Source organism: Myotis nattereri (genome assembly GCF_964212035.1).
Source record: "Myotis nattereri genome assembly, chromosome: 2".
In the NCBI taxonomy this organism is placed as follows: Eukaryota; Metazoa; Chordata; class Mammalia; order Chiroptera; family Vespertilionidae; genus Myotis; species Myotis nattereri.
The window spans coordinates 9,701,911-9,727,834 of record NC_138076.1 but is presented as its reverse complement, the minus strand read 5'-3'; the positions used below and the strand labels follow the sequence as shown (position 1 = coordinate 9,727,834).

Genomic DNA, 25,924 nt, shown 5'->3' with positions numbered 1-25,924 from the left:
TATGATCTTATTTACAGATATATTTCAAATGGGAGATAGAACAGGTTCTATTAGAGGGAGCAAGTGATGTTAGATTTTCACAACAGGCCCTGGGAGTACCAGTATCACTGACGATGCTTCCTAATAATGACTCTTGAGTGCCCTTCCCCGCTCCCACCCAGTGCACCTGAATAGCTCTGAGGACAAGGAATCTAGCCTACGCAGCACCCAGGTGAATCCTGGGCTCATTGAAGCATGAGAACCACTGCTCTAGAACGCTTTCCTACTGGGCCTTTCATGTAGTTTACTATAGAGTTACCAGGCCTCATTGCAACAATGCCTGCACTTACATAAACAGTAAAACCCCAGAGATACTAAAGCCAAAAGTGTGTATAATGCATGGTAAGGTGCATTCCTTTTGTTTGAGTACATCCACTGGTCCTATGGTGAGCATTATCTGTTTTGGTTTTGAAAAAAGTAATTCTTAAAAGCAATAAAAACAGGTTAAATAAACTAATTGTTATAAATAAGCTTTCTACCATATAAAGTATATTCTACTTCAATCCAAAGATCTACACTTTAAAACTCTACCATGAAACTGGTTATGCTTTATGTTATGGGCTGAATGGTATTCCCCCCAAATTCATCTGCTGAATTCTTAACCCTCAGTACCTCACAATGTGACTGCATTTGGGGATAGGGCCCTTAAAGAGGTGATTAAAATAAAATGAGGTCCTATGGATGGGCCCTAATCCAATCTGACTGGTATCTTTACAAAAAGAGATCAAGCCCTGGCTGGGTGGCTCAGTTGGTTGGTATGTCATCCCATTCACCATGAGGTTGTGAGTTCAGTTCCATCAGGGCATATACTTAGGTTGTGGGTTAGATTCCTGGTTGGGGCATGTATGGGAGGCAACTGATCAATGTTTCTCTCACATCAATGATTCCCTCTCTCTCTAAAAATCAATAAAACATATCCTTGAGTGGGGATTAATTACACACACACACACACACACACACACACACGAATAAACTATGTGAAGACACAGGGAGAATTGATCTATCGATAAGCCAAGGAGAGAGGCCTCAGAAGAAACCAGCCCTGCAGACACCTTGATCTTAAGACTTCTGGCCTCCAAAATTCTGAGGAAATAAAATTCTGTCATTTAAGCCACCCAGTCTGTGGTGCTTTGTTACAGCAGCCCTAGAAAACTGATATACTTTAAGACAGTCATAGTCAAGTGGGGGAAAAATAAAACAGCTAGTTTTTTAATAAACGTGTATCTGAGACACTACATCTCAAAGACACTGTTGTGAGAAATCCCCTGCCCTGTGTGCCTGAAAGGTCAAGTCGATTCTGATGGATACAAACCTATACAGTTTCTGGGCCCAGCAGAGAAGGGCACATATGCATATGGATGGCGTCCCATCGAATTCTCGGGAAAGAACCGCTCTGGCTTGAACTCCTCAGGATCTGGGAAGTACCGTGGGTCTCTATGCAGTGCGTAGGGAATGATGGCTATTTGAGAGCCTTTCACTATGTTGTATCCCCCTGTCATGAGGCAGTCGATATGTCATGAGAACAGAGCAAGACAGACACAGAAAAGCCCACTCTCCCCACTACTTTCATGGAAGAATTCTCACCAACATCACAATCTTCATTAAGATCACGGGCAATTAAAGGCACAGAAGGAAAAATACGAAGGGTCTCCTTAATAACACACTCCAGATATTTAAGTTTCTTCAGGTCTTCTAAGGTAACAGGGCGATCAGAATTCCCTGATCAAAGTAAATACATGGAAAAAAATAAATGAACTATTTGGGCTTGGCAGATAAGACATCAAAAAAGAATATATTATAACATCAATACACTGAATGTTAAATACCAACAGCAAAAGTAAAATTCTTAATAGTATAGATAATCAAAATAAAATGAGACAATAATGCTAAGTAAAAAAACCAGATGCAAAAGGTCACGTTGTATCATTAAATTTGGAGGAAGTACTCAGGGAAGATAAATCCATAGAGACAGAGTGTAAGTGAGGTGCTGCCAGGGGCTGGGGAAGAGAAAATGGGCAGTGGCTGATTAATGGTGCAGGGTTTCCTTTTGGCTGCTGACATGGGTTGGAATTAGACAGAGGTGACAGTTACATAACATGGTGAATGCATGAAACTATAAGTTTAAAACATTTAATTTTGAATTCTCAGAGCCTCTTCCAGAAGTGTATCTTCTCCTAGGTCAGCTTCTTGGACTCTCCCCATAGCCTGGCCCCCAAATGCCCTCCATTCCCCCCTCAAGAAGAAATCCAAATGGTTTCTTGGACTTGCCAACAGGAGAAAAAAAACACAGCAGGAAGTAACTGAACATACTGAGAAAGCAAAAAATGAGACAGACCAACTCAATGAACAAGCCAGTGAGAAAATTCTGAAGGCGGACATATAACAAATTCTCCAACCATTGTTTCTCAGAAGAGGTAGGAATTGATGGCCCAAAACCCACATTTTTGAGCAACATTTGCAACCATCTCTATGCCTGCACTGCTTGGGGAGACACATGGAAAGGCACTGTGTTATTTAATCAGAGTTGAAGTGACAGAATTGAAAAATAATAAATCAGGTCACAGAACAGATTTTTCATTTTGATGAAAACCATTCCTTGGAAAATAATTGCACCCAAAGAATTTCATCTGAGTGCAAGCTGTGATGCATTGTCAAAGTCCACTGAGATATCTGGAAAGGATATGATGAAAAGTTCATTTTCTATGCAGGATAACGCCAGCAGGAAGAGGCTGAGACACAAAAATCTGGCTGATGGCCATTCTGATGCAGGTGCAGATAAGTTGGGAGAGATCATTGAAAGTGGTATTTACCAAAATCCAATTCATTACTACTTGCTTCCTGATATGGAAGATGAAGATGGGGAAGGAGACGAGAAGAAGATGATGATGGAGGGGGAGAGGGAGAGGATTGAAAGCTACCAACAAAGAAGCTGATGAGGATGAAGGAGACGGTGACTAAGGAACACGGATGGATTGCACCCTTCTTTTTAAAAGTTTCCTCCAGTCACTGGGAGCAAGTTACATTCTGGGGTTTGTTTTGTTTTACTCTTCAGCTCAGTTGTTCTGCCCTTGAAGTCTTTTCTCTCCCTTACATCCTGGTTCTCAGCTTATTTGGGGGGAAATACCTTGAGCAGAATACAGTGGGAAAAGAATCTCTAACGCTTTCTCTTCCAAATTCACTTTTTTTAACGTTTAAAAGTATTTTTATTTTTTCCATTAATTTTTATTTATTTTTTTCTTTATTCATTAGGGTATTACACATGTGTCCTTATCCCCCCATGCCCCCCTATGTCTTCCCTCATGCCCTCAGCCCCTGGTGTCTGTGTGCATTGGTTAGGCTTATATGCATGCACACAAGTCCAAATTCATTTTCATCCCTTCCTGCCTCGACAAACACTATGTGGAATCAATGCCCCTGTGCTCCGTGGGAAAGAAAAACCTTCTGCTTACTTTGCTCTGCTGGAGGCTGGAGGCTCAGCCCGCGCAGTAGCACACAGAATTCTAGCTTTCTTCCTCCTTTCTCTGTACACTGAGCACACAGATTACACTGTGTCTCTGTGAATGTGGACAGTTAGCATTTACCAGCATATACCTGTCTACTTTTTCTCCTATGGGACATTTTTTAAACTGGAAAAATAAAAAACAAAAAAGGTTTACACAAGGTCAAAGGGTATATAAGAAATGTTTTGTTAGTTAAGTGGGCATTTTGACAAAAAGGCTTCCCCTTTGATATGTTTAATTGTGATGTTTAATGGACTTCCTTGCAGTTTAAGATGATACTTTTAAAATAAAATTCTCACCCTTACTGGTTTGGCTCAGTGGATAGAGTGTCAGCCTGCGGACTCAAGGATCCCAGGTTCGATTCCGGTCAAGGGCATGTACCTTGGTTGTGGGCACATCCCTAGTGGGGAGTGTGCAGGAGGCAGCTGATTGATGTTTCTCTCTCATCGATATTTCTAACTCTCTATCCCTCTCCCTTCCTCTCTAAAAAATTAATAAAATATATTAAAAATAAAATAAAATTCTCTCCTAATAATGACCTGGGCTCTGCCACAAATGGGAGACTAATAGACCTGCAGAATCTTATTTGGAACCATCATTCTCTACTGTAATTTTGTTCCTGTTTATTTAATTTCTGTTTGTTTGTTTCACTGGGGGGAAAAAAGATAATGCTCAATTTTAAATATTAAAAGTGTTCCCGTTGCTTGTTATAATGAGACGAAATGTGAAGTTTACCTCAGTTAAAAAAAAAAAAAGGAATGAATACCTATATCTTAATATCCAAAGATCAGTTGCTCAAAAAAATTTGAGAACTAATACTGGGGATAGAAGAGAAGTGAGGCACAATTAGCAAAAAGCATGAGAAGAAGCAGAATAAAAATTCTAGTAAAAAATGGCATCACTAATTATGTGAGATCCAAAAGCATTTGTGACACCTGCATTGGGCTAGAAATTGTAAAAAACACAAATGTGGGAACACATTCCAAAAGAACCTGGGTTTCTATAACACCCAATTTACCCACCAGAGGCAGTCTGAGAGAAATTTAACTTGATATAGGAAAAATGAAATGATGACAGAAACAGAGCTCAGAAGTTTAGATCATCTCCATTCTACAAAACAAAGTCCTCCCTCTTGGTATGAAAATCCAGTCCTCACACCATCTGGACATGAAATTACTTTTCCAACGTCACCTCTCAATGGGTTCTAACAAATGATCTGAGTTCCACCTGTCCTTCAATGCTTACTGTTATCTTCCCACTTCTCCACTCTGCCATTGTGCACCTGGAGCCTCTCTTTCCAGAATGTCTTCCACCTCCTCCTCTTTTCCTTTATTATTCCTTCCCCACTTTGCACTAGGAAAATCTACCAGATACCACTTTGTTGGTTGGCCAACCCAACCTTTACCTTTCTCTTCCCAGCCATGGGAAGACATATGACATCTGATTAAACAAAGGATTAAGTTGATGGCACAATGCACAGCAATTAAGTTGATTGCTTTGTCTTAGGCTGATCATGACCCACAAATATATCAGGCCCTAATCCCTAGAACCTTTAAATATTATTTTTGGGGAAAAGGTGCTTTTGAAGATTTTATGAAGGATCTTATAATGGAGAGATGATTGTGGATTATCCATGTGGGCCATGAATACCATCACGAATGTCATGTAATGAGAGAGCAGAGGGAGATTTGACACACCCCCACCGAAGAGAAGGTCATGTGAAGATGAAGACAGAGATGTGAATGATGTGGCCGTAAGCCAAGGTATGTTGGCAGTCACCAGAAGGAATGGATTCTCCCCTCAGGCTTCCAAAAGGTGCAGCCCTGCCAACCCATTGATTTAACTCAGACACACTGATCTGGGCCTTCTGGAGTCCAGAACTGTAAGAGGACAAATTTCTATTGTGCTCAGCCACCGAGTTTGCAGAATCGGTGACAGCAGTCAAAGGAAACTAATATTATCCTTTATCTACCCTCCCCTTTCTTCTTGCCTTAGAGATAAACATGAGACCCAGAACAACAATTAAGAAAATAAAACCCGCCGAAACCGGTTTGGCTCAGTGGATGGAGCGTCGGCTTGCGGACTGAGGGGTCCCAGGTTCGATTCCGGTCAAGGGCATGTACCTGGGTTGCGGGCACCTCCCCAGTAGGAGATGTGCAGGAGGCAGCTGATCGATGTTTCTCTCTCATCGATGTTTCTAACTCTCTATCTCTCTCCCTTCCTCTCTGTAAAAAATCAATAAAATATATTTAAAAAAAAAAAAAAAGAAAAGAAAACCCATGATGATGAAAATGACAGAAAGAAAAAAGAGCAAGCCCCGGATTCTCACATCCCTATTGGCATCAGCCTAGGACCCCTTACCTACAGGTTACTGGTTGTACAAAAGAAATGTATGTCCCATCAGCTTAACCCACAGCAATCCTATATGGAACAGCTCTCCTTGACCCCTCTCTGCTCTCCACTAGCCCCTTGCTCATATCGCTCAAGCACGTAGCCATGACTTGATACTTTATACACAGTGTCTGCTTCACCTATGAAGCGTGAGGTCCTTGAGGACAGTGACATTTATCTGTGTAGCCCCCGCATCTAGTCTGGTGTAGTCACATGCCAAGCAATCAGCAAACGCCCATAAACAAATGGATAAGGTCTTGCAAAAGACATTAGGCCTGGAAGGGGTTCCATATGGCAGCCATCCTGCTTCTTACAGTGTCTTTAGAACAGGCCCGACAGCACATTCTTAATGAGGAAGAATGCCATTTGCTTCAGTGACTTGGGACCTTCTGTGTAAGTAGTGAAGGAGCCATACATACTGCCGGGAGCCAGTCCATGCTTGCTGTTTCAAGGGACCTGGCATATATGGCATACTGTTCTTAATATGTTTGCTCACCTTCTTGGCACTATGTGTTTTAACCAAGGTCGCCTCTCTGAGAAAGGTTGTTTCCCCAAGTAGGGATTTTCCCCTGAAGTTAGGGAGGGAATAAAATCCCTTAACTAAGTGCCAGGCGGGTAATTAATCACTTTAACTACGAATAATCATGCTTAAGCTACATAATCTTTACTCCCTGGAATGGAGATAAGAAACGCCCTAACCTTTGTAATAGAGATTGATAGGATTGGAATCAACTGGTATAAATACAGTTGAAACAAGACAACAGCAGACAGAACTTAGGAGAGAGAGAGAGAGAGAGAGAGAGAGAGAGAGAGAGAGAGAGAGAGAATGGAGAGAAGACAGAACCTACACACAGAACTTAGAAGACAGAACCTACACAGAGCCTTCTTAGAGACAGAAGAACTTCGCTGGAGAGAACATGGCAAAAGATCCTGGACTGAACCTGACTACAGAAATTGGCAAGAGAACCTGACTAGAACCTGGTGACTGAACCTGGCTGGAGAACCTGGGCAGAACCTGGCTGGAGAACCGAGCGAGGGAACATGGCTACAGAACCTGGCTGGAGAACCTGGAGAACCTAGCAAGAGAACATGGACACAGAACCTGGCTGGAGAACCTAGCGAGGGAACATGGCTACAGAACCTGGCTGGAGAACCTGGAGAACCTAGCGAGGGAACATGGCTACAGAACCTGGCTGGAGAACCTGGAGAACCTAGCTAGGGAACATGGACACAGAACCTGGCTGGAGATCCTAACCAGAACTTCGCTGGAGATCCAGAGCAGAACCTCTCTGGAGATCCAGACCAGAACTTGGCTGGAGATCCTGGTTAGAGATCCTGGCTAGGCTATTGATCAACTGAACTCCGTTCCCATGTCATTCCTTCTTCGCTGACTCCGTCCACACCTTTGGGGACCCCTGGACCCGCTGGGGTTGGACCCCGGCATATGGCGCCCGAACAGGGACCCCTAGGTAAGCGCCCCGCACTCGGGACGGATCGGACTCCACCGTAGGAAGAGGGTGGATAGTCTTCGCCGACTCCGTCCACACCTTTGGGAACCCCTGGAACAGGATTCCCCTAGGTAAGCCCCCGCCCCCCATTGAGAACCCCCACATTCGGGACGGATAGGACTCCACCAGGGTACTGCAGACCCCCCTATAGAGGATAAGTAGGGTAAGAAGGTGGATAGTACAGAACTTAGATTGAGAAGATGTGCCATACTGAGTCCAAAGAAAGAAGACTCTGTATTGATCTTTAGATTAAGAAGATGTGCCATGCTGAGTCTAAAGAAAAAAGACTCTGTATTGATCTTTTAACATATATGCTTGCTAGTAGAGGAATTAAGGTTACTCCCAGTCAGACAGAACGTTTTATACAAGAAATATGTCCATGCTTTTCTGAGGAAGGAAAGGTAAATGTAATGGCATGGGAGAAGGTAAGCCCAAGGAGCCTTATCCTTAACCCCACTGCAGCCTTTCCACCCCAGGAAAGTGCAGGATTGGCAAGCTCTCCCTGGGATGATAGATCAGGACTCAGGTAATAGCGGAAAGCGCCAATCCTACTCTTAAAATGGATACAAGAGAGCATTTCGGGTTTTTCTTTTTAATGCCCACTTTTAAAAAATAAAAAAGGGGGAATTTGCCGGGAGCCGGTCCATGCTTGCTGTTTCAAGGGACCTGGCATATATGGCATACTGTTCTTAATATGTTTGCTCACCTTCTAGGCACTATGTGTTTTAACCAAGGTCTCTGAGAAAGGTTGTTTCCCCAGGTAGGGATTTTCCCCTGAAGATAGGGAGGGAATAAAACCTCTTAACTAAGTGCCAGGTGGGTAATTAATCACTTTAACTACGAACAATCATGCTTAAGCTACATAATCCTTACTCCCTGGAATGGAGATAAGAAACGCCCTAACCTTTGAAATAGAGATTGATAGGATTGGAATCAACTGGTATAAATACAGATGTAAGAAGACAGAACTTAGGAGACAGAGAGAGAGACAGAACCTAGGCACAGAACCTACACAGAACATTCTCTAGAGACAGAAGAACTTCGCTGGAGAGAACATGGCAAAAGATCCTGGACAGAAACTGGCCTCAGAACCTAGCGAGAGAACATGGCAAAAGATCCTGGACTGAACCTGACTACAGAAATTGGCAAGAGAACCTGACTAGAACCTGGTGACTGAACCTGGCTGGAGAACCTGGACAGAACCTGGCTGGAGAACCTAGCGAGGGAACATGGCTACAGAACCTAGCTGGAGAACCTGGAGAACCTGGCTGGAGAACCTAGCAAGAGACCATGGACACAGAACCTGGCTGGAGATCCGAACCAGAACTTCGCTGGAGATCCAGACCAGAACTTGGCTGGAGATCCTGGCTAGGCTGCTGATCAACTGAACACTGTCTCCGTGTCACTCCTTCTTCGCCGACTCCGTCCACACCTTTGGGGACCCCTGGACCTGCTGGGGTTGGACCCCGGCAACATACCAAACACTTCATCCAGTTCATTGTCCAATTTTTTCTGGACTTCTGGATAGCAACCCAGAAGGTACAAGGCCCAGTTCATTCCAGCTGCAGTTGTGTCATGGCCCTACAAATGTAAGAGAAAAAAACAACAGCTTAGAAAGCAGAGTTCTATTAGAGATTTTGAACTGTCTCTGGATTTGACAGCTGTGATGTGACCCCAGACAGAACAAGATAATTTTATACAGTATTTTACCTCGGTGGGGAACAAACCAATGAAACAATCCCTTCAAAGGGGATGGCTCTGAGTACAGGGACATTCAGTACAACAGAGTCACATACTTGGTGAGAGTGGCTGGGCTGTGCTAACAGGAGGCATGCTGAGGGAACTCCGTGCGCTGGACTGTTTTTGAGGAAATAGAAGTGTGACTTTCCTGAGCCAAGTGGCCAGATCTGCACTTGTCCACTGTCCCCCATTTGTATGGTCAACTTCACCCAGACTCCAGGGAGCACATGGCTGGTTCTGAGCAACAATCTCCACATCAAGAAGTTAATAAATTGCCCGTTTAAACCTTGCAGAGTTTGAGGCAAAATTCCAAACATTTTGCAGAAATGAACTCAATTATTCTTCACAGAAAATCCATGGGGCCTGGCCAGGGTGGCTCAGTGCTTGAGCATCAGCCTATGAATCAGGAGGTCATGGTTCGATTCCTGGTCACGACACATGCTGGGGTTGTGGGCTCAATCCCCAACAGGGGGCATGCAGGAGGCAGCCATTCAGTGATTCTCTCTCCTCATGGATGTTGCTGTCTCTCCTTCTCCCTTCAATAAAAATATATTTCTCTGAAATCAATAAAAATATTTATTTCTTTAAATCTCCATGGGATACATGATGCCACTATTCACATTTTAGAGATGACAAACTGAGCCTCCAAAAGATGCTACATGACTTTCCCAGGGCCCGACAGCTTCATAGGAGGTGGAGACAAGAGTAGGACCCTCGGAGTTTCTGATGACAAAGCAGAGTCCACACTCTTCACCTCGGGGAGCGTGGAGGATCCAGGGTGAGGAGAGTCCAGCTCCAATACTGAGGGTTGTACCCTGGGCGACCTTCTTCTCTGTCTGTTCAGTGTCTTTAGGCATCAGCCCCTTATTTCCTGTCCTCATCTCAGCAGGACACTCCACATGCAAAATGGTAAGTTCTTTAGAAAAAAAATGTATTTGAAAAAATAAAAAATAATATTATAACTCTTACTGGTCCATTTACCCTATGCAACGCAAGTGACCATTGTAATATTTCATCTCCTGGGCAGAAGTCTCTGAAGGGCTCATTTTACCTCCTAAGTGCAATTGTTGAGGACTTTTCTGCAATTTTAAAAAATAAGTTTATAAGTCTCTGATATTAGTATGATTGTATTTTCTCACACTTGCAATTTCTTTGCAGAAATGACTCTGAACTCTAGACAAAAGCTGGACCATGTCACTGAAATGTTTCGCAAAGTCATAGAGGAAGTGCTCTTGCTAAACAATTTTAATAGCTTCTCTTGAATTTGAAAATGAATTTCTTGTTTTATTTTTGTCTGAGATCTAAAGGGAGCAAACATAAAGCACTGAGCCAACAAGTGCATTGGGAGAACTGCGCAGAGCAAGGATCAGCCAATCCAGGAGCATAAAAGGCCTGGCATAGACATAGAAGCATGGAACAGATTGTCTGTTCCTTCTCAGAGGGAAGGAAGGGGTGGGTGTGTGAGTGGGTGGGAACAGATCAACCAAAGAACTTGTATGCATATATGCATAACCCATGGACACAGACAATAGGGTGGTGAAGGCCTGGGTTGCGGGGCAGGAGCAGGCTATAAGGGGTCAATGGGGGAAAACATGGAACATATGTAATACTTTTAACAATAAAGATTTAAAAAATAAATGAAATAAAATTTTAAAGTAAATAAAATAAAATAAAAGGATGCAGCAACAGCCTGCATCTTCTTACAGAGGAGGTCAGAATATTGTAATTATACATGCTATACCTACTGTTTCATGGGAAGAAGGGAGAAATTAGAACTTCAAAGAATGTTAGAACTGCAAGAAAGAGATAATTACTCTGGTTGTTTTTGTGGGAGTGAGAGGTTACTGGTGGGAGATGGATGTGTATGTGCAGGTGTGAGTGTGTGTGTAAGGGCATGTGTGAATGTGTGTATGCATGTGTGGGTGCAGCGGCCACTTCAACATCAGATACCAGCCAATGTGTGTTGCACAAGAATGTGCCGGGCAGGATGGCTGGTGCACATTAGAAAACTATTCACCTAGTCCTCACAGCTGTTCTGTGCGGCCGTGTTATTACAGCGAGGACACAGAAGTCCCGAAAGGGAGAGGAGTTGCCGAGGTCACACTTCTAGGGTAGGTCAGAGCTGGGATTTGGCCCCACAGCCCACTTTTCAGTGAATTAGATGTCCATTTTCTGCATAATGTTTCTTTTCAATAAAGTGATCTGCTTAAAATAGAAGTTTAAAACCATTGATATAGTCCATCTTTCCACTTTCCACACGAGGGGAGGCGGGGGAGGCAGGGCTATGGCAGAGATCTGCAATGACTGGGCCTGTCTCCTCTGGCCAGTCAGCACAGACCTGGGAGAGGTCAGGTCTGTGGACCCTTCACACTGCTTGCTTCCTGCTACAGGGAGCAGAGCCACCTCCCTGGGGAGGCACTGCACCCAGGCGGCTGCAGGCAGAACAAAGATAATGCATGCAGTCCGCCATCAAAAACTGAAGCATTTCCCTTTCTTCCATTTCCAGGATATTCTACCACTGCTGCAGGCACGCCCTCGGCTGTGGGGCTCCGGCAGGGAGCCCATGCCATCTTGAAGGGGAGAGGGGCCTCCTCTAGGAACTCATCAGCACCACCTCCCAGACTGGGCTTGGACACCGCCCGTGACGCTGCAGCCAAACCAGACGAAGGCCTGCTGCCTTGTCCGCAGACCTGCAGACCCTAGGACATCTCCCTCCAAGGTCACACAGATCCCGCAGCAGTAAGTGGGACTTCCCCCTCGCCGGCTGCTGACCTACGGACACCGTGGTCACGGTCACCCTGAGTCCCCCGCCCTGGCAAAGGGCTCGCTGGTGTCTCTGTGAGCCACTGCTGGGTGCACACGTATCCAAACAAGGATGCACAGGCCCGGCAGTAGAAACTCAGACTTCCCACTTCCCGGCTGCCTGCCCACAGACCCAGTGGTCACGTGGTTTCAGCACAGGTCCCCTGAGTCCGCTGCCCCAGCAGGCAGCTCCCAGGTGCCTCTGTGAGCAGCCGCTGGGCCCACTTGTATCCAACCAAGATCTGAAGACCTTGGCTGCAGAAATTCAGTCTTCCCTGTCCTTGACTGCCGACCTCTGGTCACTGCAGTTGCAACGAACCAGCACACAGGTCCTCTGACCCTGCTGCCCCTGGAAGGCGGCTCCCAGGTACCTCTCTGAGCCACCGCAAGGCACAACCCTGGGTACCAGCACCCAATCCCCATGGTAGCACTGCTCCAGCACATAGGCCCTGTGAACCCACTGCCCCAGCAGACAGCTCCTGGGTACCTCTGTAAGCCACCATGGGGTGCACATATCCAACCAAGAATGCACAGCTCCAGAAGCAGAAATTGGGACTTCTCCCTCCCTGGGGTGGCAGCACACCACAATCCTGCACCTCCAGCATGTGGGACCCACAAGCATACAGCCCCAGCAGATGGCTCCTGGGCCCCTAGTGAGCTGCCATTGGGTGTGTGCCTCTCCAACCAAGGGCACACGGCTCCCTCAACAGGATCTATGACATCCCCTCCTGGCTGCCTACCTCTGGACACCTTGATGAGTTACTGAGGACCTGCCTCCCCAGACAAGGTCATACTGTTTCAGTCACAGGCTCCAAGAATCCTACAACCCCAGCTGCTGGCTCCTGAACCCCCTTGTCATTCAGAGAGGGAAATCACTTTGGCCAGAGTCCCACTGCCTCAACCGCAGACTATGGGACAGCCATCTTCCACCGTCCCAGGCTCCAGGAACCTGGTAGTGAGTTACAGAGTGACACGACCCCAGCAAGAGTCACACAACACCATCCAAAGTTAGAGTACCTGAGCCTCAGGCCCCAAGACCCCTTCCTCCCAAGCAGGTGGACTCCTGGAACGCACAGTGAGCACATACCAGTGATACCTCAATCAACCCTTTCCACAAGAGCTGGAACCACTATCACATCCACAGCAGCTTATAAAACGAAGCTGGGGGTGAGTCACATTACCAATATGTGACAAGACTTCATCCACGATTAAGAAACTAATATTCAAGACCCAACTACATCAATAGAACCCAAATAGCTCAAGTAGGGGGCTCTGCTAGATCACCAAATGCAGGAGATTTGAGATACTGCACCAATGGGTCCCCAAAAGTCACCAATTACATAGCACCACATCCAAAAGAACCTGGGTAGCAAATCAGTTGGATCTAAGACATAGAAACAATTAAAACAGCAAAAAAATGGGGAGAGAAAACAAAATGGTGGCATAGGTAAACACCGGAAATTGCAGCCTTGCACGACCACTTCAAAAATACAACTAAAAGACAAAAGGACATGACGCAGAACCACGGGAAGGCAGAGAAGGTGTGGAAGTAAAGTGGAGAGGTACAAAGGCGCAAGTAGAAAGGGCTGACAGCTGAGGATTCAGTGCACGTGGAAAGGGCTAGCAGCTGAGGATGCAGTGCATGCGGAAAGGGCTGGCAGCTGAGGACACGGTTGTCTTCGTCTTTTTTTTCTTTTTTTAATATATTTTATTGATTTCTTACAGAGAGGAAAGGAGAGGGATAGAGAGTTAGAAACACCAATGAGAGAGAAACATTGATCAGCTGCCTCCTGCACACCTCCTACTGGGGATGTGCCCGCAACCAAGGTACATGTCCTTGACCGGAATCAAACCTGGGACCTTTCAGTCCGCAGGCTGACGCTCTACCCACTGAGCCAAACCGGTTAGGGCACGGTTGTCTTTTTCAATCTGGAGGGAGTCTCAAGCTCCCAACTGCTATGAACTCCAGTTCTGGGTGAGTCTCTGGGGACCCAGATTTATACCGGGAGAAACTGGACTGTCTGGCATTGGTCAGAACTTGTGAGTGGCTCTCTCTCAGAGGTGCTTGCAGCAATTACTGGGACACTGAGATGTAGGGCGCCTTAGGGTAGGACTGAGGAGCAGCCATAGCTGCTTTCTCTGCCCTATTGATCCCCTGAGACCCCGCCCCACCTAAGCTGTGCACAGAGGCTTTTGTATATGAAAGGCCTGGCCCTTTGCAATCTGAAAATTACCTAACAAACTGCAGCTGGGTCAGAGAAACCCAGAACTTCAAAAAGAAGGCCCAAGGCCCCACAACAGCTTGCATTGCTTCACAGCTGGGCCTCATCTGGACACCTCCAAACCCCAAACAAAGAAGAGGAATCTGCAGATCTCTCCATAGCTCCTGTCAGGTAGCCTCAGGCAGAGGCTAAATTAGCACCTCCTTAGAGATCCAAGAGTTAGTGTACACAGTGGTCAGAGTGGGACTATCCAGATTACAACTCCTCAGATCCATAAGGGACACAGTCAGGAGGCAGACTTAGTGATCACCAAAGCCCCGCTGAAGCAATTCTTGCCCCATAAGGGTGTCTCCAGCACAGAAGTTCTCCCACTGTAGACACAGCTGACTCTCACAGACAATTGGCCTGGAGGTCAATTCCTCCCAGTGATACCTACAACAATCAAGGCTTAACTACAACAAGACTGTGCACAAAGCCCACAAAGGGGTGCACCAAAAGTGTCCACCTCAGGTAATTGGGGAGGCTGAGCCACTGGACCCTATAGGACACCTAGCACAGAAAGCCACTCTATCAACACAGGGAAGCATAAAAAATGTGAAGACAAAAAGGTCACAAATGACAGAAATGGAGGAAAGCAAACTACTGGATATAGAGTTCAAAACCACGGTTATAAGGTTTTTCAAGAATTTTCTAGAAACCACTGATAAATGTAGTGAGACCCTCAAGAAATCTAGTGAGACCCTTGAAGTTATGAAAAAGGACCAACTAGAAATTAAGCATACACTGACTGAAATAAAGAATATTATACAGAGTTCCAACAACAGACTAGAAGATCACAAGAATGAAGTCAATGATTTGAAATACGAAGCAAAAAACACCCATCCAGAAAAACAAAAAGGAAAAAAGAATCCAAAAATACGAAGATAGTGTAAGGAGCCTCTGTGTTAACTTCAACAGTACCAACATCTGAATTATGGGGGTGCCAGAATAAGAGAGAGAGCAAGATATTGAAAACCTATTGGAAGAAATAATGACAGAAAACTTCCCCTACCTGGTGAAAGAAATAGACTTACAAGTCCAGGAAGTGCAGAGAACCCCAAACAAAAGGAATCCAAAGAGGACCACACCAAGACACATCATAATTAAAATGCCAAGAGCAAAAGACAAAGAGAATCTTAAAAGCAGCAAGAGAAAAACAGTTATCTACAAGGGAGTACCCATACGACTGTCAGCTGATTTCTCAAAAGAAACTATGCAGGCCAGAAGGGAGTGGCAAGAAATATTCAAAGTGATGAATAGCAAGAACTTACAACCAACATTACTTTACCCAGCAAAGCTATCATTCAGAATTGAAGGTCAGATAAAGAGCTTCACAGATAAGAAAAAGCTAAAGGAGTTCATCATCACCAAACCAGTATTATATGATATACTGAAAGGTATCCTTTAAGAAGAGGAAGAAGAAGAAAATGGTAAAAATACAAATTATGAACAACAAATACACATCTATCAACAAGTGAATCTAAAAATCAAGTGAATAAATAATCTGATGAACAGAATAAACTGGTGAATATAATAGAATCAGGGGCTTAGAAAGGGAATGGAATGACAATTCTTGGGGGGGAAAGGGTTGTGCTTGTATGGGAAGAGACTGGACAAAAATCGTACAACTAAGGATGAGGACAGTGGGGCGGGGGGTGGTAAGGGCAGAGGGTAGGGTGGGACCTGGGTGGAGGGGAGCTATGAGGGGAAAAAAGAGGAACTACTGTAATAATCTGAACAATAAAGATTTAATTTTACAAAAATGAAAAAAAATGGAGAGACATAAAAACAATCCCAAAAGGAAAGAAAAAAAGGAATCACCACAAAAAGAATTAAATGAGATGGAGGCAAGTAACTTATCAGAGAAAGAATTCAGAGTATTGGTTGTAAGTATGGTCAAAGGTCTGGATGACAAATACACACAACTCAATGAGAATTATAAGAAGCTGAATAAGAATGTCACCAACATGAAAAGGAATCAAGAGGAAATGAGGAATGACCTAGCTGAAATAAAGAACATAATGGAAGGCTTCAACAGCAGATTATAAGAAACTGAGGACCAACTCAGCAAATTAGAAGACAAGGTAGGAAAAAACACACAAATGCAGCAACTGGAAAGAAAACTTAAAAAGCAGGAGGAGATCCTAAGGGAGCTTTGGGAAAACACAAAAGGAAATAACACCCAGATAATAGCAATGCCAGAAGGAGAGGAAGCGGAACAATGGATAGAGAACCTGTTTGAAGAAATAATGACAGAAAACTGACCTGATGTTGGGAAGAAAAAAAACCATACAAGTTGATAGCTTTTTCTGAAAAAGAGAGTTGGTCTGGTATTTAATTAGGGTCTTAAACTTTGTAATTTCTAACTTCAATATAATGACTCTTCATCAGTTATAACAAGCTACTTCAAAATGTGATCAGAATTTTAAAAAATGCTAAAAACATTTTTAAAGAACTCCTATAAATTTTTTATTTTTTTAAGTTAAAAAGAAATTGAGAATAGATCATCCCTTATACCAAGCATCCCAACATATTTTAAAAGGTGGCTACAAATAATTCTTGCTATTTCATGTTATTTCTAATTTTTCTATTAAATGCTTAAACATGTCTAAGTATTAGTGCTGGCTATTTCTTCATCCTTAGCATTTTCAACTCCCAAAATTAAAAAAAAAAAAGAGTTTTCTTGTTATGTACCAGGAACTATAATTTGTTTAATGATGATACCTGAGACTAACATGACAAGACAAAATACCTCAAACATGAAAGTGTCCACTTCTTCTCGAATAGCCTCGTGGCTTAGCTTGTTCCCTTCATCATCCATCACATTTAAAAGCAGGTCAAGAAAAGCCTTGCGTTTTCTCTTGGAGAGGGTTGTGCCCTTGTCATCACTTTTACGTTCTTCATCTCTCTTTACTTCATTGGCCCGTTCATTGATGACCTGTATGATTTAAATGATCACATGCTTTTGTGTGGAATTTAATATGGCCTAATAATAATTGTCCTGTGAAAATATACTAGCTTCTTTAACTAATTTTTTCCTAAGCCTTTCCTGTTCTGTCTCACTCAACAGGAACTTAGGTCTTTGTGAAAACATAGTAAAGCTTTCTGTGAACATGTTTAGGGCGTTATTTGATAAGATTTTTAAAAACAAATTTAATGTCAGACAAATACATCATTTCCAAGGACTATGTTTGCAGCCTTTCCAACATGGGAATAGAGTAGTAGTCTCCTGAATAGGGCCCAGCGAATTGAAAGAACTCATGAGAAAAATGTGGGTGGTGGAGAGAACACAATCATTATATAAAAGACTGGTTGTAGATCACTCTAATTGCGTGTTGTATTGGAGAAAAGAATCATAACGTATGCTTGCCGCTCCTTCTGCCTAGAATGCTCTTGCCTCAGAAGCCAGCATGACTAGCTTCCTCCCTAGTTTAGATCTCCACTGCCCATTGTCACACTGACAGGGTCACTGCTACCCTAGTCCCTAGCACTCAATCTCTTCCTAAGCCCGCTTTACCTTTTTTCCGTTTCACTTACCACCTGGCATTGTATTGTTATTTAGTGACTTTGTCCTCCAATGTACCAGCAAATTTGTCTTTTATTCATTGATATACTTCCAACCTTTAGAACACTGTGGCATTTTAAAAATGTTCATCAGGTATGTGTTGAATGAATAAAAGAATGAAAGCCCCTGAGCTTAATTTGGTTACACATTTCAACTTTCTCCTCCTTTCAGGCAATTGTCCAAACCTGCTTCCGCTTTGCATGAACAGACCCCAAGTTCCATAATGGCAAGCACCATGTCCTCTCTTTGATTCTTGGTGGAACCCCTAGTGCCTGGCACTCAGTATGCAACTTTTGATATTATCCATCCCATTTGGAATTCATTCATTATTGATACTGATATTAATGCATGAAATTTGAAGACGAGGGTAATTATACCTAAAAAATACAAACTGTTCACCGTTCACCTATTGCCAGGCAATTATGCTATACCCCACTGACAGCAGCTAACTCCAACATCTCATTCATCTAACTTCTAGGGGCTCTAACCACTTGATCTGTTTGTAGAGGCAGCACCTCATTGTCAGGAAGCAATGCTAGGATGTGAGGGCGATCTGGCTGCGACATCTGTCATCTCATTGATCGCCAGGGTTGATTCGGCTGATCTGGCTGGCTAGGCGGGTGTCCCCCTCCTCCCTCACCGATCCATGTGCGTCCCTCCCGAAGCTGTGCGCTCGGTCGAAGAGGACGACCTTCCCCCCCAAGGAGAGGACTGGTCTTCGGTCAAGGGTATACGAGTAGCTGCACTCCCCTGCTAGAACCTCCAAACAAGCTCTCAGGAAGCAATGCCATCATATTTTAAACTATAATTTACAGTAAAGGATAAATATAATTACTTCAGCACTTTTATTTGTACATTTAAATTATAATGCATGTTTTCAATTAAAGTTTGCCTTTAATAAACATACTTTTAACACAAAGACAGACTATATCCAGGACATTACTATTCCCTTATCATTAAAAATTAAATAGTACAGTGGGGCCTTGACTTACGAGTGTCCCGACTAACGAGTTTTTTGCGATACCAGCAGTCTCTCAGCCGATTTTTTGCTTTGAGTTGACAGAGTAATTTGAGTTAACGAGCTCCTTAATGAGCTCCTTAAGGAGCTCGCTCTCGGAACGAATTAAACTCGTAAGTCAAGGCCCCACGGTAATACTAGTTAATTTTCATCTTTTCCAGTTTAAGATACTGCTATAAATGCCCTTGTCTTTGAAAACCATTGCCTAATCCAAACATTTTTCAGAAGATTCTTATAACACAGATCCCTGTATCTTTATTATCTTAGCATAGCACCCAGTTTGTTAATAAACTATTATTGCACATATCACATTTTGTAATTATTTATTTATAGACAACCTCCCCCACTAGTTTAACCTCCCCCAGTAGGGAACATTAATGACTGGGTATGTTAACAAACATGGAGTCATGCACTTATAAATGTTCTAGAAAGTATAGTGGTAGGGGTTGCACAACATTGTTAATTCCCCTAATGCCACTGAATGGCACACTTAAAATGGTTATTATAATAAATTTATGTTAGGTATGTTTGATCACAATAAAAAAAAAAGTGAGGACTTACATTGTTGGTAAAATTATGTAAGATATTTAGTTTCCTTTCGTGGTCCCTTCCATCTTTAAACAAAAGGTACAAAACGTCATGCCAGAGCCAAAATGTCCTCATTCTTCGATGTAGCAAATCACTCATCCTATAAACAGTTTGAAAATGAATTAGCTGATATATCAAAAACGTGCACTGCTTGAGTACCTATTTGGTGCCTAGTGTCAGTGAGGGTAACATGTGGCAATGATGATAATTCGTCTTAGCAGCTACCAAGAGCTCTATGCTTTATGCTCAACAATGAAGGCATGGGTTAGTACACATCCTAGGAAGCTGAAAAATTAAATGGGTCCTTTAGAGGAATGAAGAATCCTATCTAATAAAAGACAAAAAATGTAATTGACCGTACCTTCAGTACGCTTCCCATTGGCTAATCGGGGCGATATGCAAATTAACTGCCAAGAAAGATGGTGGTTACTTTGCATACGTAGGCACCAAGCAATGGAGCTGGGGGTCCCCTGCCAAGGCCGAACGCCTCGGTCAGAGGCATTAGGCCTGGGCAGGGGCAGAGCCAGCGATCGCATTGATGGCGGGGAGCTTGAGGTCCCCTGCCCAGGCCTAAAACCTTGGTCATTAGGCCTGGGCAGGGGCGGAACCAGCCATCGCGTTGATGACGGGAGCTAGGGGTCCCCTGCCCAGGCCTAATGCCTCAGCCACAAGCGTTATGTCTGGGCAGGTGCGGAGAGCGGGGACTCCCCTGCTCAGGCCTAACACCTTGGCCAGAGGCATTAGGTCTGGGCAAGGGCAGTGCCAGCGGTCATGGGTAGCAGGGGCAGAGCCGGCGATGGTAGGAGCTGGGGGTCCTCTGCCCAGGCCTAATGCCTTGGTCAGAGGCATTAGGCCTGGGCAGGGGCAGAGGCAGCAATCACGGGGTGCTGTTGGTCCCCTGCCCAGGCCTAATGCCTCTGGTCAAGAAGCATTAGGCCTGGGAAGGGGCTGAGCCGATGATTGAGGGAGCTGGACGTCCCCTGCTGAGGGCTAATGACTCAGCCAGAGGCATTAGGCTGGTCAGGGGCCAAGCCAGCAACTGGTGTGAACTACAGAGGAAACACCTTTTCTGACTGTTCATTGGCTTAGCTCCCTGTATGCCACTGGTAATATTCTTAGTAACTTGGGTAATAAGAGTCCAAATAGGTGACCTAGGGTTTTTTACCACACTCCTGGAGAACAAAAAGAAGGTCCACTGCTGGAGGGTTAAGAAATGTCATATCCTGTCCTAGCTGGTTTTGCTCAATGGATAATGCCTTGGCCTGCCCACTGCTGGGTCTGGGTTCAATTCTGACTAAGGGCATGTATCCAGGTTGCAGGCTCCTCCCTGGCCTGGGCCGAGGTCAGGGCTCATGCAGGAGGCAACCAATCAAAGTGTTCCTCTCACTTTGATATTTCTCTCTGTCTTTCCCTTTCTCTTCCACATTCTCTAAAAATCAATGGAAACATATCCTCAGGTGAGGATAAAAAAAGAAAAAAATGTCATATCCTATGAAGGAAATATCTTGAAAATGCTTAAAGAAAGTTGTCATTTTTTCCTGGTAAAGGGACCGGAGTCCCTGTTGATGAAAACACCTTGGTGGCTGCGGTGACTGGCAGTGGCTGCAGCAGTGGGGTGATGGAGCTGGTGCCTTCCCCTGATCAGCCCAGTCGCCTACCACAAAGGGAGGCCAGACAGTGGCTAAGGCCCACTCCCCAAGGGGAGCAGGGAGTAGGACATCCCCTGAGGGCTTCCAGTATGTGATAGGGGGCAAGCTGGGCTGAGGGACGCCCCCTCCAGTGCACAAATTTTTGAGCACAGGGCCTCTGGTCCATTATAAAACACCTTATTAGATGGCCATCTGATCTCTCCTTCTATTTCTCCAGGAAGAGTTCCGGACCTCCCCAAGCTGCCTGTATCTCTCATATCACAGTGTGGTATGAAATCTGCCTGTTTAATGTGCACACATTTGCTTATTACTCCTCTGGCTATCCTCTTCTCCAGTAAAGTTCCTCTCGGTCAAATCCCTGTCCCTCAACATTTTCAGTGATAGAGCACAAAGACCTTGACATGATCTCTTCATTAGAGAACAGCTTTCAGGCCAGTTCTGTAGAGTAGCCTTTCCTGGTCACTCAATCGGTGGGCTCTATTGCTGTTTTCTTCTTGAATATCAACTTTATTCTTTCTTTCTAAGCAATTATTACAGTTTATAAGTTTAAACTTATTTATTTTGATGCTTGTCTCCCTGTTATTCTGTTCTGTGGACCACTATAAAACAACTCACAATCTTGTGTAAAAATAGCAGATTACATATGCTAATATGTATTAAAATGAAATGAGCAGTGGACTTAAAGACAGAATTCCTCAAATCAAACCCCAGCCCTGCCTTTTCATAGTTGAATAATCTCAAGCAATTTTCCAAATAAATATGACCATTTCAATTAAAAAATAATACACACTCAATGCAGGAAATATGGGAAAAGAGAATTAATAACAACACAAACAAGAAAGCAAAGCACATAACACAAAACAATAATCACAGCTAACATTCTGGAATAATAGCTACAAGTTTTTTTAATGAATAATTTTTTATACCTAGTGGTTATCATGCGAAAAGTATTGTTTTTATATTTATTTTTTACCTTTATCACTAAGCATCATAATGTAATTTCCCAATAGATCACAAAATAATCATGTAAAATTATACCAGAGCCTACATGTGCCTTAATTTATACAATAAATCCTCTACGGTTAAAATACATGCTTAAATGACTAGGCTGATTTTTAGTGCATATTTCATTGTGAAACAATGAAAAAGATACAACACAGACAAAAAACTATTAGCGATATTTTTAAAGCTTGAATCAATAACAATTTAAAACATAATTAGAAGGGCTCCGTTTACCTATAAACTGCACGGACATACTCAGAATCATCATTAGTCTGAGCATCAATATTCTTGCCCATAGCTGTCTCTGCAAAATATGGGTGAGAAGCAACCATTCAATTCATGCACATGCCTTGTGTTTATTTTCCAGTGGCAAACACTTCAAAAAAGAGATAAATTCTTATATATTTTAGAATTGTTCCTTTCCCCTTTCACTCTTGCAACTTTGTTCCTCCTACTCCCTGTTCCTGCTCCTTCTTCCCTCTGACCTTCCTGGCAGGTTGGCTCTGCTCGAAGCTCTGGCAGTGGGTACTGCTTCTCAGGAGCCTAATTTAGCAGAAGGACCAGACCAAAGAAGCCAATATCCTTTCCAACCCCTTCATTTGCCTTCCCAGTGAAACGTTATTTTCTATTTGGGCCTTTGTATGTTTACACCATAGCTCTAGAAACAAATTCATGGGACTTACCACAGATTATATCTAAGGCACAAAGAGTGATGTAAAAAAAGCAGTTAAATTTTTCTCCGTCAACATGTTTTTCAAGCTTATTAACCAATATGCTGGCTTGTTCATTCATGACATCTAAGAAGTCTTCCAGAATGGTAAAATGGAAAGTGGGTGTTAACATTTTTCTCCTGGAGCGCCATTTGTTTCCAGTACTAGAAATACATGACATGGTTACAAAGAAGAGAAAAGCAACATCCAAAGCAAATAAAGCTTAGTCAAGACAACAAATTCTTCTTAATCTACAGATTCCCAAATACTTTGGTCAGATTGACAAGGGGAGATTCGTATACAGTTACAGAATAGGCATATTTTAGATATCCTTCTATATTACTAATATTTAAAAGAGCTCTCATCAAAATTGAGAATTTTAAGAATTTTTCGAAATTTCTAAGTTCTGAGTTTCCAAAAATGAGAAATTTCCCCCCTTTATCCAACCTTAACCCTCTGAAGATCAAGGAGCTCCATGAGTCTACTTTGATCTCTAACAACTTCAAAGTCTACAAAGTTCCCACCGAAGTCCTGCTTCCTCTTTCTCAGTTGATGGGGTCCTGTTGCTGGATGGCAGCTCAACGACTGAGGTTACTGTGCTCCAGTTACTTCTCTGAGGATGACTGCCTGTTTCATTGAATTTTCAAGATTTCCCTGCTCAAAACTCCCCGGTGCCGTACTCCATTTCTACATTGGGACTTTCTAACTCTCCTTGGAACACTGGTGATCAGCATTATTGAATACCATGGCTGGAGATTACTCTACACCCTGGGTTCCTGTCTCTCACAGGCCCATTATCATCCAACCTTTTCAGCTTCTCCCTACTACCCGACTGCACATTCTTGCTACAGGAAAACTACCCCGTGTCAATGCCTGACATGTTACACACAAGACAGCTTTACCAATTTACACTGACTTACCTGGTAAGAAGTCCTAGTCCAAGCCATGGTTGTAGGAACCTGTACAGATGAGACTTGTCAATTTGCTTTGAGTTAGTTAAAATTACCTTAGAAAGTGGGAAAAGAAAAATGAGAGATAGAGATATGAAAGCAACCTTAATTATAAGAATACTGGGCTAGAATACAATACTTTCTAAAGTGACATTTCATAAAAATTACTTCTTTGTGGTTCATTTTCATTATTATGACTCAAAGAAATTCAAATAGAGTTTGGAGCATACAACTGTCACTCACTCTTAGAGACTAGCTGGAGTTGACTGAAAGGAAAATGTCCAAGATAATTCCTGACTCCTGCCATGAATTAGGAGCCAAGTGGAGTTGTTTATTCTGAGGGTAGGAGTGAGGGAAGAGAAGGTGGGTGAAGCAAAGAATGACCACATTAAGGGAGATGGAAATCACAAGTTCATTATCAGGTATATTGAATTGGAGGCATTCAAGTTGCCACAGTCTGAAAGCAGGTATGAAGCTCAGGATTATGGCTTATACTAGGTGCACATTTGAATGTCTCCAGGATATAAGTAGCATCAGGAACCATGGGTATAATTAGGTGCCTGGAGCCAAAGTAAAGCAGAAGGGATGAGCATATGCACAAAATGCTTCTCAGGATCTTGCTGCAGTTCCCTACGTTGGACAGATCTCTATCCACATGTACTAAGCCCACTTACACTAGGCCAGCAATGGCTGACATCCCACATGTGGCCTCTCGATATCTCCTCTGGACCGGTACATTGGGCAGTGTGGTACCAGAGACACTCTCAGAGTTTTACCACAATGAGTAAGAAAGATGTATCCAAGCCCAGCAACCCTAGGAAATTCTGCTGTTAATTTTGAAGGTATTTTTATGTTATCTTTACACCCTAACCCAAAGCCTTTGTCATCAAACCATCAGATAATACCCACAATGTCATGATAGTAAGTAAAAAAAGATAAATAATTTTTAGGAGTAATTTCAATAGCGTGAATTAACAGCATCTTCCCCATCAATATCAGATTAGTGTTCTCTTTTAAAAAATTAACTTGAAATCATAAAAGTATAATGGATACTCTGAGCATCTTAAGGGAAACACTTAAATTTTATTAGTCTTATATTTTTGCTATCTTTAAACAGTGCCTGGTAGATGATATGAGCTCACCATGTAGAATAATCTATTTATGGTTCTGTTCAATTGAAGACTTCCCCCAAAAAAAGGACAAATATATTACTTGATACCAAATGTGTATAGACATGTAGAAGCTGCTACTCTTCCCAGAACTCACACTATATCTGGAAAGCATTTAATGGCATCTTCAAAGCCTTAGATATTCAATGGAATCCTCATTGTATTGAATTTAATTAAATATAAGGACATATATTTGCTGTTTATTCTGATGAGATTCTCACACCATCAAATATACAGTGAAACATTGATCATAGTCACCATCAACTCACCTCTATAGTTTCGGCCTTATACATGGCTATTACTGGTACTGTGCCAAGCCAGAATATTATCATTGGTACATGTCTGTTCTCTTCAGTGTAATTCATCAGCTGCTGGAAAAACTCTTTAAAATATTTAATTTAAATAAGTTCCTTACTGTGTCTTTGTGGGTTTTTTACTCTTTTTACTTTGGGCTATTCACACAATGTCTCTCATATCTTTCACATCTTGAAGCTAAACCACACAGTTGTCCTTACTAAATTATTAATGAATGAATTATGAGGCTAATTTAATTATGAATGATAGATATTAACAACCTGGTTAACTGAGAAAGGCCAAGCACTGTGGATGTTTGTGGTGACCTTATGACATGCCTTCCACGAGGACACCGAGGTTGTTCAGTTTCTCCTGACCTGCACAGGCTACTCTTCTGTAGAAAGGGATGCCTGTCCCAACCCCACAGCCCTGGTAGATAGATGCTCCCTTTCACCCTCTCTAAAACAGTATTGCAGTTCCTCAGCAAATTGAGATTAGAGCTAAGATATGATCCAGCCATTCCTCTTCTGGGTATTTATCTGAAGAACATGAAAACACTAATTCAAAAAGATATATGCACCCCAAAGATAACTGCAGCATAACTTACAATAGCGAGGATATGGAAGAAACCTTAGGTGTCCATTAGTGGACGAATGGATAAAGAAGATGTGATCATATTGGCCCAGCTGGCATGGCTCTGTAGTTGAGCATTGACCTAGTCAGGACATATGCCCACGT

The 25,924-nt window shown here is 43.1% G+C and overlaps 2 protein-coding genes across 3 annotated transcripts in view; both read right to left on the bottom strand.

Annotated features, from left to right (window-relative positions):
* The window catches only part of LOC308512628 (coagulation factor XI-like), a gene marked incomplete at both ends in the record, with an annotated part of 328,656 nt that overhangs the window by 54,800 nt on the left and 247,932 nt on the right, over positions 1–25,924 (bottom strand).
* The window catches only part of LOC308514061 (cytochrome P450 4V2-like), a gene marked incomplete at its 5' end in the record, with an annotated part of 31,974 nt that overhangs the window by 1,297 nt on the left and 4,753 nt on the right, over positions 1–25,924 (bottom strand). Inside the window, 9 exons of one of the 2 annotated variants that reach the window (XM_081084101.1) lie at positions 1,352–1,531; positions 1,624–1,758; positions 8,917–9,019; positions 16,994–17,179; positions 19,386–19,512; positions 22,298–22,367; positions 22,747–22,937; positions 23,694–23,779; positions 25,162–25,274. In XM_081084101.1, coding sequence (XP_080940227.1) covers positions 1,352–1,531; positions 1,624–1,758; positions 8,917–9,019; positions 16,994–17,179; positions 19,386–19,512; positions 22,298–22,367; positions 22,747–22,937; positions 23,694–23,779; positions 25,162–25,274 — 1,191 coding nt within the window. The remainder of the gene's footprint in view (positions 1–1,351; positions 1,532–1,623; positions 1,759–8,916; positions 9,020–16,993; positions 17,180–19,385; positions 19,513–22,297; positions 22,368–22,746; positions 22,938–23,693; positions 23,780–25,161; positions 25,275–25,924) is intronic. The other variant, XM_081084102.1, reaches the window with a different exon arrangement.